Genomic DNA, 14,051 nt, shown 5'->3' on the forward strand with positions numbered 1-14,051 from the left:
CAGGCTGCCAGACCATCACAGGGCCGACACATTCACACCTAGGGACAATGTAGTACGGCCGATTCACCTGACCTACATGTCTTTGGACTGTGGGGGGAAGCCGGAGCCCCCGGAGGAAACCCACGCAGACACGGGGAGAACATGCAAACTCCACACAGAGGACTATCCCCAAGGTCGACTCCCCCGAGGCTCGAACCCAGGACCTTCTTGCTGTGAGGCGACTGGGCTAACCACCGCATCACCGTGCCGCCCAATAGTCATTCAAACAATGAATGACCTTTAGTGCTTCAACAAAAACAACAAAGAAGACCACATGTTAGTCACTTAGAAAAGAGACAATCTAAGCTGTCTCCTTCTTCTGAAGGGCAACACAGATTATCATTAACCGTCCTGATTCACTATCACGTGAGGGCGTCAAAGACTCCGGCAACTCATCTTACACAGGTGACGCACGTGGGGTCGAGCACGTAAGACCAATGACGTATGAGGCAATTAGAACGACAACACACGCGCGTTGCCCAAGTAAACTGTCTGTCACCTTCACACCCACCCCACCCTGTGCCAACAACCTCACACTCCTTCATCCATTCATCCATCCATCGTCCAAACCGCTTATCCTGCTCTCAGGGTTGCGGGGATGCTGGAGCCTATCCCAGCAGTCACTGGGCGGCAGGCGGGGAGACACCCTGTGGACAGACCGCCAGACCATCACAGGGCCGACACACACACACACACACACACACACACACCTAGGAACGATGTAGTACGGCCAATTCACCTGACCTACATGTCTTTGGACTGTGGGAGGAAACCGGAGCACCCGGAGGAAACCCACGCAGATACGGGGAGAACACGCAAACTACACACAGAGGATGAAACCCAAGGTTGGACTACCCGGGGGCTCGAACCCAAAACCTTTTTGCTGTGAGGTGACCATGCTAACCACTGCGCCACCCTGTTATTCATCTATTTCGTAACGTGAGTGGCTAGAGACAGGCTACAAACAAACGCTTACTTCCTCTTTTAATAAGTACATTTTGTATAAACTACACAAAACCTCAGGCAGCTGTGTCTTCTGTACTTGTGTATGTGCGTGAATTCTGTCTTGCTGTGTTTGAGGACCCTCGGTGTTGAGTGTTGGTGCTTGTGGGAAAACTGCAACATCTTTGTGATGTCACCATATTTGAATAAGATCCCCAAAATATAATTAGTAAACGCAGCTGACTGAGTTTCCAGAATATGAAAGATGAATAGGATTGGGGTAAACATGAATTCTACCGGTACCTACAAATGAGGGATTACTGTAGAAAGGAAATCAAGATAGATCCCTCCATGGAGGTGAATGGTGTGATCCAAATTATAATCGGTTTATACAGGGACACCAAGATCAGAATCATATCTACACTGTACCCAAAACTGAGGACAAATGAGTATTCAACTAAATACATACAAAAAAATGGGAAATAGAGTTCAACATAAAAATTTCACATGGCGACTGGCAAAACATGTGGAAAATACACCAAACACCCACCAGTTCACAGATATGGAGGGAATTCTCTCGAAAAATATTAGACGCAGACCACTCGCATATATTTTGGAAATGCCACAAAACGTCAATGTTTTGGAAAATGGCACACAAAACTTTACAAAAGATACTAGGCTATGATATCCCTATGAGCTACATGGTGCTACATCTGTGTGATTTTCCCACAGGAAATGTACACATAACTGATAGATAGCTGGTCAAAATATTGTTAACAGCTAGTAAAAAGGCCATTACAATAAAATGGGGTAAAGTGGACACCCCTGCCCAGGATCAATGGTTAGAGATAGTAGAGGAACTCTTTAAAATGGAAAAACTGACGTGGTTTGAGGTTACAAGAAACACAACTAGAAGAAAAGTGGTTGAGATGGACATTATTCAGAAACCGGAACAGCGATGAAGACTACGGAGAGGACAACTGATCTAGATATGGAAACTGGAAGAATGGACGGACTGCTGAGATTGTAACTCCCAAATAAAATGTATTTTTAATTTTTACTTTTTTGTGTAAGTGGAAGAAATAAATAAATAAATGCAGTTGATTGGTGCAACCTGATGAGTTCTCATGAGTCTCCTTGCCACAATTAAATAGATGAGGGTTTGTGTTGAGTTCCAAATGACGGCACTCTGGAAAAGTGATGAATAGACACATGCATGCTTACGTAGGTTGTGCAGGCATGCATGTGTCTGCAGAGTAACAGAGCTTATTCAAGGATTTCTGTGTGTGTGTGTGTGGGGGGGGGGGGGGCTGGAGATTAGAATGAGCGAGCACCTTTGAGATAAGGGAGCCGTGGATCTTTTTCAGGATGTCATCCATCTCCAGCAGCTTGGGCTGCACAAGGGAGCTGTGGGGTCCACTAATATGGCCAATATGGTCCAGGCCCAGATAGTGGAGGATCAGAATGTCCCAGTCATCTCTCTTCAAGGTGCTGTCCAGGTGGCGGGTCACATTGTTGTCGACCTGTTCATCAGGACAGGAGGAAAGGGTAACAAATACTCACATGCCCATATTGTGTTTTTTTTTTCTTTCTTTCTTTTTTGGATTTTTTCCCCCCTATTTCTCCCCAATTGTACCCATCCAATTACCCCACTTTTCCTAGCCGTCCCAGTCGCTGCGCCACACCTTTTGCCAATCCGGGGAGGGCTGCAGACTACCACATGCCTCCTCTGATACATGCTGCTTCTTTTCACCTGACAGTGAGGAGTTTCACCAGGGGGACATAGCGGCGCATGGGAGGATCACGCTATTCCCCCCAGTCCCCCCCCCCAAACAGGCACCCCGACCGACCAACCAGAGGAGGAGCTAGTGCAGCGACCAGGACACATACCCACATCCGGCTTCCCACCCGCAGACACGGCCAATTGTGTCTGTAGGGACGCCCGACCAAGCCGGAGGTAACACGGGGATGCGAACCGGCGATACTGGTGTTGGCAGGCAACGGAATAGACCGCCATGCTACCTGAACGCCCCTGCCCATGTTGTGTTTTAAAGGCAACTCCTTGCACCAGGTCTAAGTCATAGTACCTTTGAGCAAAATAACTTGATGGAGTCTGGTAATTAGCAGTAGATCAACGGTTGTTTGGTAGATTTACCTTCATCCTCCATCTCAAGTACAGCATCCTTAACATCTACAATGCCGACTTTTCCACCACAGAAGAAGCCAGACAGCTCAGACGTATCCCTAAAGACGGATTCTAATTTGTCATCTTGTTCTCCTATTAGGAAACCCTTATCTTTCTAGAACATTCATGAAGCTGAACTAAAGCAAAGCTGACTGCTTACCCCCTTTCTTTTTCAAAAATCCATCTGAGATTGGTAATTTCAAAATCAGTGTTACACGCCAGCTACGTCTTATCTTAATCATGTATCGTTCATCCATATTAATGAATTAATCATAGAGTCCTTGGCTCTTAGAAATCCTACCTCAGTGTAATCAGATACGAAGAAGGAGGTGGTGCCGTCGTACTCCATGAAATGCTTGGGGAAGAGGCGCACCCAGGTGTCGTCTCCGTAGAAGACGATCCTCTTCCCGGCTGTCTTGGCCTGCCAAACCAAGTTGTCTTCCAGCAGTGCAGGGGAATTCAGGTTCATTACCACGTCGATGAAGCCTGGGATACTGCCAGTGGTGAGAGCCTGGAGAGGGGTACCTTATTGTTATTCTCCTTAACAACTGACTTCAGATGGGCTTCAGCAACCCTATCAGGAATCCATCATACCATGGACGTACATCGGCTTTAGAAAATACTCACCCCCCCCACTGATTATTTCTTGTTTTGTGTGTAACAAAGCCAAATTGAAATATATGTCGTATATATTATGAATATAGAATACCCCCCCCCCCCTTGTACATCAACAACAGTTTAAGGTGTATTAAGGCAAGGTGTTTGCAGTTTTCTTGAGGGATCACACTAAATGTGTTGGGTTTGATTTCGAACCCACCTGTGTTCCACTGCATCACTGCACAACTAATATCATCAGATGTGTCTGAAATCCAATACTAACATACCGTAACGACCACAGATGACTAGACTCGCTAGCCCGTTGGCTAACGGGTCGGACCCTTTAGTCGACTGGTTAACGCAATATAGTATCCGCTGTTAAGTGCCAGGAGGGTTGCCATGACTTGTACATTCGGGAAACCAAATGGACACTGGCCAAGAGGATGGATGGTACAACACAGGAGAGCTAACATGTCAGGCCAGGACTCCACAGTTTACACCACCTACAGGCCAGTGGCCACTCTTTCAAGGATGAGGATGTGCACATCCTTGACAGGGAGGAACGCTGTTTTGAACAGGGATTCAAATAGGCCATCTATGTGAAGAGGGAACGACCATCCCTGACCGAGGGGGGGACCTAGGAGTACATCTGTCACCATTTTACAAGGCTGTGATTGCAACTGTTCACCAATCCTCTGTGAATAGTACAGATGGCTTTTGAAACTCTAATTTGATGGTCACGGCAATTTGCATATGAAACTGATTGTTTTCCGTGGTTATGTCACTGTATTGTTTATAAGGGTGGGGATACCTGCAGTCAGTTCAGATTGAGGAGGTCACTTAGATGAGTGATGAAACTTTTCTCTCAATAAACAGTGTCCAGATGAACTGATTCAACTTTCTGTGATAGTACACATTTATGTAGTACATAGTATGTTGAATGTGATTTGGGGAATCCACTGACTTTGGAGTGGCAATTCTGAAACATCAGATAAGTTTTCTTGGCCTGTAGACCAAGGAACTGCCTGCTGAACTTTAAAGCTGGGGAAGATTGGCAAGGCTCTGAACCTTCCTAGGAGTACTGCAAAGTCCATTGTAAGAAAATAGTAATATGGTGCAACCGAGACACAACCAAGAAGAGGCCACCTTACCAAACTGAGCGACTAGACAAAAAGACAAATGTCAGAAACCAAGAGACCAGCTACAACACATACAGCGTTACACAACTTCAGGTGGCTGAAATGGAAGAAGCTGTCCAGAGACAAACAACCTCTAAATCACTTCATAGATCTGACCTCTTTGGGAGAGTGGCTGGTGGGAAGCCACTTCTGAGAAAAGCCAACATTAAGTTGTACCTGGAGTTTTCTAGAAGCAATAAAACAAAATCTGAGATTTTCTGGAAGAGGATTTTATGGTCTGATGAAACTAAAATTGAGCTCTTTGGTCTGAAAGCAAGGGGCTATTCTTGGCGCAAACCAAACACAGCTCAACAGCTGCATAACACCATCTCTACTATACACATATAGTATAAGACGTGGAAGCGGGGCAGGCTAAACTGACTGCTAGCCCATGCAGACCGGCAGTTCCGATAACACCGAGGGTGGTCTGGCGGCGGCCTTGCCTGGCCTTGACCGTGTTTTCAGTGTCATCGTGTGGAGTGCAGGGAGGTGTATCGAAGATGTCTGGCTGGGACAGCTGGCGTAGGATCGGCTGAGGGAGCTTGGTCTGCTACATGCTGTGGGCCCAGGGACCACGGCCCTGACCGGAGCTGCGCCCGAAGAGGAAACACCGAGGGCGGTCTGACAGGACACGGAAGCGGGGCAGGCTAAGCTAACTGCTAGCCCATGCAGACCGGCAGTTCTGACAGTCATCCTGGCTGGCGTTCGTTCTCCTGGGCAGTGTGTTTTTTTTTGTTTAGTTTAGATATGTGTCTTAGTTTGGATATATGTTTCTGTCTGTGTGTTGCACTGCTGTGGGCTGGGGGAAAACGATGTTTCGTTTCATTTCATGCACTTGTGTACATGAAATTAAACGACAAATAAAGTGTTTCTGATTCTGATACTGTCCAGCATGGTGGTAAAGCTATGGCACAGCTTTTAAGCAGGACTGGAGAGCTTGTTGCCATTAAGGCCAAGATGGATGGAGCCAGACCCAGCTAAAGCCTTGAGGAGAACTTGGTTCCCACAGCAAGAATTTGTGTTAAGGGCAAATATTCATCTTCCAACAGAACAATGACCAAAGCACACAGCAAAAACTAGGAAGGGCTTAAAAGAGAAGCTTAATGTTTTGGAAGCATCAAAGCAAAACCCGGACTGTAATCCCATCAGAAATGTGTGGTATTGCCGGAAAACTGCTGTCCAACAAGCATCAACACTGTCCATCCAGTTTGAAGGGAGAGTGGCGGTTTAACATTAGCAACGCAAATCTTTCTTTTCTGAAATACACGTGTTCTTGGATTCAAAAATATTTCCTGGTCCAATAAAAGTGTTGAATTTATTCCAGCACCTGCAGGAATGTATTACCCTGCAGGTGCTGGTAACTGCAGTAAAAGCATTTTGTTTTCACAAGTTAATCGTAAATAAATAAAGCAACATCCAAACTAAATAAATCGTTTGTTTGATGTGTTGCTTCAGAAACATGCAGGGTGAGAACTGAATCCTGTTCCCCCCCAAAAATGATCCTTTCTGCTGGAGACGTGGGACGAACACCAAATCAGAAACATAAACGGTATAGGCCTGCTCTCGGCACAGTTTCCATGTATTTCATCATGGGATCTCAAGTAAAAACAACAGTTCAAGAGCGGCGGCTCCCATTTGACTGACAAGGAGAACAAGCAGTACTGACTCTGGTGTATTGTTGAGCGAGGCACTGTCTTCGGGCAGAACCGAGGAGATGCGAAACTGCAGCTGCCGGCAGGGATCACTGACCGTTTAACTCCCAGAATCCCCCATAAACTACCACACTGTGGCCCAACATGTAAGGTGACCAGAACCTCACTTTCAGGACTCAGTGAGCCAGGCCACATGACACATACTGTCAACACTTGTGAAGATCAGGAATCAGGAACACTTTACTGGTCATTTCACCTCATGTACTTGCACACATGACATGAAACGAGATGGCGTTTCCTCCAGCACACAGCAGTGCAACACAAAGACAAAAACACTTTTAAGAATCACAAGAACACACATATTCAAACTAACACATACATCCAAACTAAAGAGAGAAAAAAATCACTGTCCAAGGGAACAAACACCCGCCAGGAAGACTGTCAGAACCACCGGTGTGCATGGGCGAGCAGTTAGCATAGCCTGCCCCGATTGCGTGTCCTATCAGACCGCCCTCCATGTTTCCTCCTCGGGCGCAGCTCCAGGCAAGTTCGTGGTCCCTGTGGCAACGGGATGAAGCAGACCAAGCCCTCCCAGCCGATCCCGCACCAGCTCTCCCAGCCGGACACCCTTGACACACCTCCCCGCACTCCACATGACGACATCAAAAACACCACAGTCAACGCCAGGTGAGGCCGCCGCCAGACCGCCCTTGGTGTTATTGGAACTGCCGGTCTGCATAGGCTAGCAGTTAGTTTAGCCGGCCCCACTTCTGCGTCCTGTCAGACCACCCTTGGCGTTACCTCCTCGGGTGCAGCTCCAGGCAAGGCCGTGGTCCCTGGGCCCACAGCCCTGCAGACCAAGCTCTCATAGCCAATCCAGCGCCAGCTCTCCCAGCCATCAAACAAAGACAAAAACTTAGACGCAGATGTGGACAAAGACACTGCATTGACGGTACGGGGTGAGGCCACCACAAATGTGATTTTGCGCCACCATCTTCCCACACCAGTGCGGGCTGAGGATGCTGTGAACGTGAATTCGCGCCACCATCTTCCCACATCAGAAGCAGAATTTTTTTTTCATTTTAATTTGTTTTACTTTTTTTTTTTTCTTAATTTCAACTCCTCACAGAATGTTTTACACCTGGCAGGACATGAACTAGAAAGTACAGAGCTGACAAGATTTAGCTCCAATTCTTCGGTTTCTAGTTTGGCATTTTTGACGATACTCAGTAATAATAATAATGCCCTGGTAGAGCACTGGCAAAAATCAAAGTCATTTTTAAATCAGAATGAGATTCATGTTTACTGGCCATGTAGGTTTGCACAAACATGAGATCTGACTCTGGTTTCGTGGCTCTCTGTGTACTTAACATAGAATAACAACACTACAACACGACAATCTTCAGACAAATAAATACACAAGGGTTGACTTATACAGGCGAAATAAGAGGTGATAAAGTGCAATGGTGCAGAGAATATATCATCCATCTGTCCATCCATTATCCAAACAACTCATCCTACCCAGGGTCGCGGGGATGCTGGAGCCTATCTCAGCAGTAATGGGGCGGAAGGTGGGGAGACACCCTGGACAGGCCGCCAGGCCATCACAGGGCCAACACACACACATGCATTCACAAGTAGAGACAATTTAGTATGGCCGATTCACCTGACCTGAGGAAACCCACGCAGACATGGGGAGAACATGCAAACTCCACACAGAGGACGACACGGGACGGCCCCCAAGGTTGGACTACCCCGGGGCTCGAACCCGGGACCCTCCCACTGCGAGGCGACCGCGCAAACCACTGCGCCACCGTGTCGCCCGAGAATATATCAGAGATGTTGAAATGGATGTTAGCAGGTTACGTACATACATGCCCGAGGTAGATGGACATGACAGAGCGTACCAGAATACGTACAATGTACAGTACAGTATATACAACATGTACAGTACAGTATATACAACATGGTTGGATTTATTGACAGTGTTAAGTGTTCATTTGAATGACAGCCTGCAGAAAGAAACTGTTTTCATATCTGGTTGTTTTGGGGTACAGTGCTCTGTAGCGCCCCCCCAGAGGGGAGGAGTTGGAACAGGTTGTGACCAGGGTGTGATGGGTCTGCAGTCATGTTGCCTGCCCGCTTCCTGACTCTGGAGGTGTGTAAGTCCTGAATGGAGGGCAGGTTGGCACCTGTGATCTTCTCTGCAGACCTAACTGTCCATTGTGAAATCATCCCACATGACAGAGTTGCCTGCAGGTTTTTGTATGAATTGTTATCATCCCTTTTATTCCCTGTGCATTTGCCTCCTCTTTTCCCCTCAAGTACTAACCCAGTTTTCATTTCATGTCTGGCATCTTGACTGTTTATCTTGTTTGCTTCTATTTTATTTTACTGCTAGCAAATCACTTTGTGATGGCATTGTGGGAAAGTCTGTGTGTCGGATTATTTGCCATAGAGCTATTCACTAGCTACACACACACACAAAACAAAACAAGCGGCCGGGAGCAATAAACTAAAAATGCCAGACCCCCGCTGAGCTGGGTACCAAACGCTTCAACAACTGTCACAAGCCTCCCTGGAAGATGAACGCTGCACGTCTCCACGCTGCCAACACATTCAGCAACTTGTCAAGACCTGCAGCGACGTATGCAGAGGACTGTGTCCTGCAGACATTAAACCAACACATCTACAGCCTGAGCATTACTGAATGAGGAGGGAATGACGATTTATTTCGAACACGTGAACAAGCAGAATGTAACTTACAGGTAATCCACTGCCAATAATCTGAAGTGATTGACAAACCCACACATCAAACTCGACTTCAACTTTACTGATAACGTTAGTCCGTTGATTTGGGTCAGAACAGTACCTTTTGTACTTTCATTCCCTGCTTTAAAAATAGGCTCATCACTCTTCTTCGAACAAGAGTGAACTGAGGGAGGGTAGAGCTGGGCTACTGGATGACCGGGAAGATGGCGCCAGAGCTGCTGCAACTGAAATTAATGCAGTGTTTCCCAACCCAGTCCTCGAGGACCCCCTATCCTGCAGATTTTCATTGGAACCCTGCATAGGTAGCCCTGCTTGTACTTACTCAACCAATCATCTCACAGCACTTAATTATGCAAGGTGTGCAACATCTGGCATAATTCATTGCTGATTGGCTAAATAACAACAAACAGGTACCAATCCAGGGTTGTAAGGAAAATCTGCAGGATAGCGGGTCCTTGAGGACTAGGTTGGGTTGGAGGGCCTGTCTGGTGGTTGTAACAAGCTGTTGGTTACGTGTTAGCTGTGTTAGCTTAGTACTAGCTAGGCTGCACCAGGATAGCTTAGCATAGAAGTCAATAGTAGGATTTTGCACTTATGTCACTTTAATCGCCTATACCTGCCACCATACAATGCCTGGTTACGACGGCACTATGACCTTTCACCAGACACGTGGACTGATACTCAGTTGTACACGAAGCGATCTGTTACTAAGGAGAGACAAGTTACTGTTGCACAACAGACAGGTAGACTGGGAGTGACACTGGCCCCAGTGACGAGGCGCAGCATAAACATGAAGCGCCACCCAGTGACCAAATATGGTACTACAACTAAAATACTGTCCCAAAACACAGTAGGTATATTTCTGACTGTTACATGGTGCACCAGCCTCAGCAAGCCAGACCGGGCTGCTGTTGAGAGCACGGTGGCTTCTGAAGGTGCTGTTGGGTCAGTACTCTGGTGGACTACACCGTCCTAAAACCACATGGACCTGGGCCAAGTCAATGCTTTAATGGAAGGCTTTAAACACAAAAAGATTATGCCATTGTTTGTGTGCCTAATTAATGCAATCCTAATTGCAAATTGTTTAATAATACGAAACTTTTAGAAATATGAAAGCAGGTCAAAAATTCCTTCACTTATTAAAATGTGTAAACAGTAACATCTGACGCCACAAATTAAACTGTATTTGTAATACAAGTTAATACAAGTAAGTTTGTAATGTCCTCAAATGTTTTGCTCTATTTTTTCGAGTGAGAATAAATTATTTTACATCATGAAATAAAAACAGGCCCTTGCTAGAAACAGAAAGATGCAACCCAAGTCTTGAGCTCTCTTTGTTCTTGAGCTCGTACATACAAGAAATTGAAAAATGACTGCAGAAATTCAAAACTTTGCTACAAACATTTGACAAACGTTTCCTGCATAGAATGGATTTTGTCTTTATTGCTGAACAGAGTTATGATACTGCTTTTTCTACTTTTTTTCCCGTAATTTTCTCCCAAATTGTATCCGCCCAATTACCCCACTCTTCCGAGCCAACGTGGTCACTGCTCCACCCCCTCTGCTGATTCAGGGAGGGCTGCAGACTACCACATGCCTCCTCCGACACATGTGGAGTCACAAGCCACTTCTTTTCACCTGACAGTGAGGAGTTTCGCCGGGGGGGGCGTGGCACGTGGGAGGATCACACTATTCCCCCCAGTTCCTGCTTCCCCCCAACAGGCGCCCCAACTGACCAGAGGAGGCACTAGTGCAGGACCAGGACACATATCCACATCCGGCTTCCCACCCGCAGACACAGCCAGTTGTGTCTGTAGGGACGTCTGACCAAGCCGGAGGTAACAAGGGGATTCGAACCGACAATCCCCATGTTGGTAGGCAGTGGAATAGACTGCCATGCCACCCAGACGCCCCTGCTTTCCCCCCACTACTGTTAGGAATGAATGATATCCCTAGTATTTTCTTTTAAATAACAAAGCCAGAAGCCTGACTGAAAATAGACCTATATGATTCTGAGCAGAGAGAAGAATCACTTTTCTCCATATAACATACTGACTCACATGTGTGACAACTTCATGCCCACAAGTAGTTGAATGATATGAAATAGAATCTGTACAGATAAGGAAAGCAAAAACGTCAAACTTCTTCAAGGACTCATAAATATTCTGGCTCCATGCCAGCCAACAGGATGTACCCGGCTGGTGTGGCCCTGCACAACCCAGATACACCGGCACAGCGGAGGAACAGCGCTGTAGGAACAGCAGATGAACAATGTTGTAGTAACAGCAGAGGAACAGCGCTGTAGGGACAGCAGAGGAACAGCGCTGTAGGAACAAGAGAGGAATGGCGCTGTAGGAACAGCAGAGGATCAGTGCTGTAGGAACAGCAGAGGAACAGCAAAGGAATAGTGCTGTGGGAACAGAGTGGGCCTTCAGGTCTGTTTCTGTGGAAATCATTTTTGTCCATTTCTTCTCCAATTTTTGAAACAAGAAACTTTTCGACATTTACCTTGAAAACATGTGAAGAAATCACCAGGCCAAAAGGGACACAAGGGAGAGACTTCACTACCAAAACAACTGCTCATCTGCTCGAGTACACTGGGAGATTTGAAAAAGTAATGTTAGTTCAGCAATATGAGGACAATGGAGCACTTCACACAGTTGGTCCATTTTGTCCATCTTTCAGTGGGAGATGCTGCCCTCTCAATCAGCCACAGTCTTTGATTCAGCTGGCACTGTGACTGACGGGACTCATTGTTCAAACCAAGCACTTCAGAAAAGCTTTTCCTACTCCTGTGCCAGCGTTACAGCCCTGTTTGGCTAAACGTGAATACAAAGGGACAAGAAAATAGAACCAACCTCCCTTCCTCTCCTGCTTCTGGCAAGAAATACTAACTTGAACGGATCCCTAAAATTTAGTTAGAAATGCTGCGACAAAACCCTAGGGTGGCGTTTCTGTCATAGCATTCTCCTGCTGCCTGGTTCCAAAAAGCATACATAAAACAAACATCCTCATCATGTGTTTATCTTTACAAAACAATGTCATCCTGTAACTGTGCACATATAATGGATGGGAACTGTGGACTTAATGTATGCATGAATTAACGTGGGCTGAGCCTCTGAAAGATGTTGATTTGGGTTAGTTGGCTGTGTCATACCAGTTAACTGGGTGCAATGCAGTGATAGTGGTCAGTAACGTGACAGTTGATCTGCACTGCCACCTGCTGGTATATAATTAAGTTGCAAATCTACAATTAGAACAACTGAGCACAATATTATCCACACAGTGTCAACGCTAACAAGCTTACTTAGGTTATGGTCTAAGTTTTTCGAATGTTAACACATCCTATGTAAACATACACCCACACGTCCATGTCAAAGCCATGATCATATGCCTGATTTGTGTGACGCACAAGCTGCAGTGTCAGTGCGCCAAACAGTGGGTGTCATGTGGGTCATCAATAATAACACATTGTGCCGTGTTCATCGAGCATGCCAGCCTCTGAATGCACAACTCCCTCCTCTCAATCTACAGTAAAATGCTGATCATACAGCGTCTTTAAGATGGGAAGCTATGCATATGTAAACACTACAGAGGTAAAAAGACAAGAAAACGTCACACCTTTTGCACATTACAAGGTGTTTTGATTCCATGATGAGTTGGCACTTGCAATTCTGATTAGACAAAAGGTCAAAAAAATATGACTGAGTTGCAAGGCTCACTGGATAAATACAGCTTGGATGCAGCCTTTATGATTCTAATCATGCTGATGGACAACACCTCGGAGAAAACTCGCCATGCGTTAGATAAACAGAGCCGCACTATTTCCTTCTGTTTAGCGTAGCGGTTGGCAGTGCTCTGACAAAGCAACAAGGTCGAATGAGTTAAAACTGCTGAATTTAGAATCTGCTGCTTATCCAAGTGACCAACCATCTGAAAAATATCCCCTAGTGACTACCGATGGGGGAGACACCCTGGACAGGTCGCCAGGCCATCAACAGGGCCAACACACACATTTACACCTACGGCCAAGTCACCTGACCTACATGTCTTTGGACTGTGGGAGGAAACCTGAGCACCCGGGGGAAAGCCACGCAGACACGGGGAGAACATGCAAACTCCACACACAGGACGACCCCCAAGATTGGAGTACCCCAGGGCTTGAACCCAGGACCTTCTTGCTGCAGGATAAGCAGTTTGGACAATGGATAAATGGATAGACTACCGATGGACTCTTGTGCAGAAATGTTAGACGACCCATCTCTCCCCACCTGCATCTTGGCAGTCTTAAGCACTGACAATAAATCATCAATTCCTTCTAAACCTACTGCCCCCAAAGAAACACAGAAAAAGTTTGTTAGCCAGTTGCAAAAGAAAAGCACATCTGAGGTTTCTCTTTTCAGTTACCAAGTCTCTCAGTGTCTCCTACTCTGAGCTATGATTCTGCCTTGACCCCATTGTCTGCTCCAGATCGTTGTTGGTGATGTGCTCCCCTTACTGACTACCATCACTAACTCCACTGTGATATCTGGTTCTGTTCAGCTCAACAATTACACACCCCTTTGCCCATCCATATATCCATTATCCAAACTGCTTAACCTGCTCTCAAGGTCGCGGGATGCTGGAGCCTATCCCAGCAGTCATTGGGCGGCAGGTGGGGAGACACCCTGGACAAGCCGCCAGGCC

At 46.4% G+C, this 14,051-nt stretch overlaps 1 protein-coding gene across 1 annotated transcript in view; it reads right to left on the minus strand.

Annotated features, from left to right (window-relative positions):
* Nucleotides 1–14,051, minus strand: part of pigg (phosphatidylinositol glycan anchor biosynthesis class G) — a 129,728-nt gene that overhangs the window by 110,055 nt on the left and 5,622 nt on the right. The window contains exons 3-4 of the mRNA XM_056282726.1: nt 3,468–3,677; nt 2,316–2,504 (exon numbers count right to left, since the gene is read on the minus strand). Coding sequence (XP_056138701.1) covers nt 2,316–2,504; nt 3,468–3,677 — 399 coding nt within the window. The remainder of the gene's footprint in view (nt 1–2,315; nt 2,505–3,467; nt 3,678–14,051) is intronic.

This window comes from Lampris incognitus, chromosome 1 (genome assembly GCF_029633865.1).
Source record: "Lampris incognitus isolate fLamInc1 chromosome 1, fLamInc1.hap2, whole genome shotgun sequence".
NCBI lineage: Eukaryota > Metazoa > Chordata > Actinopteri > Lampriformes > Lampridae > Lampris > Lampris incognitus.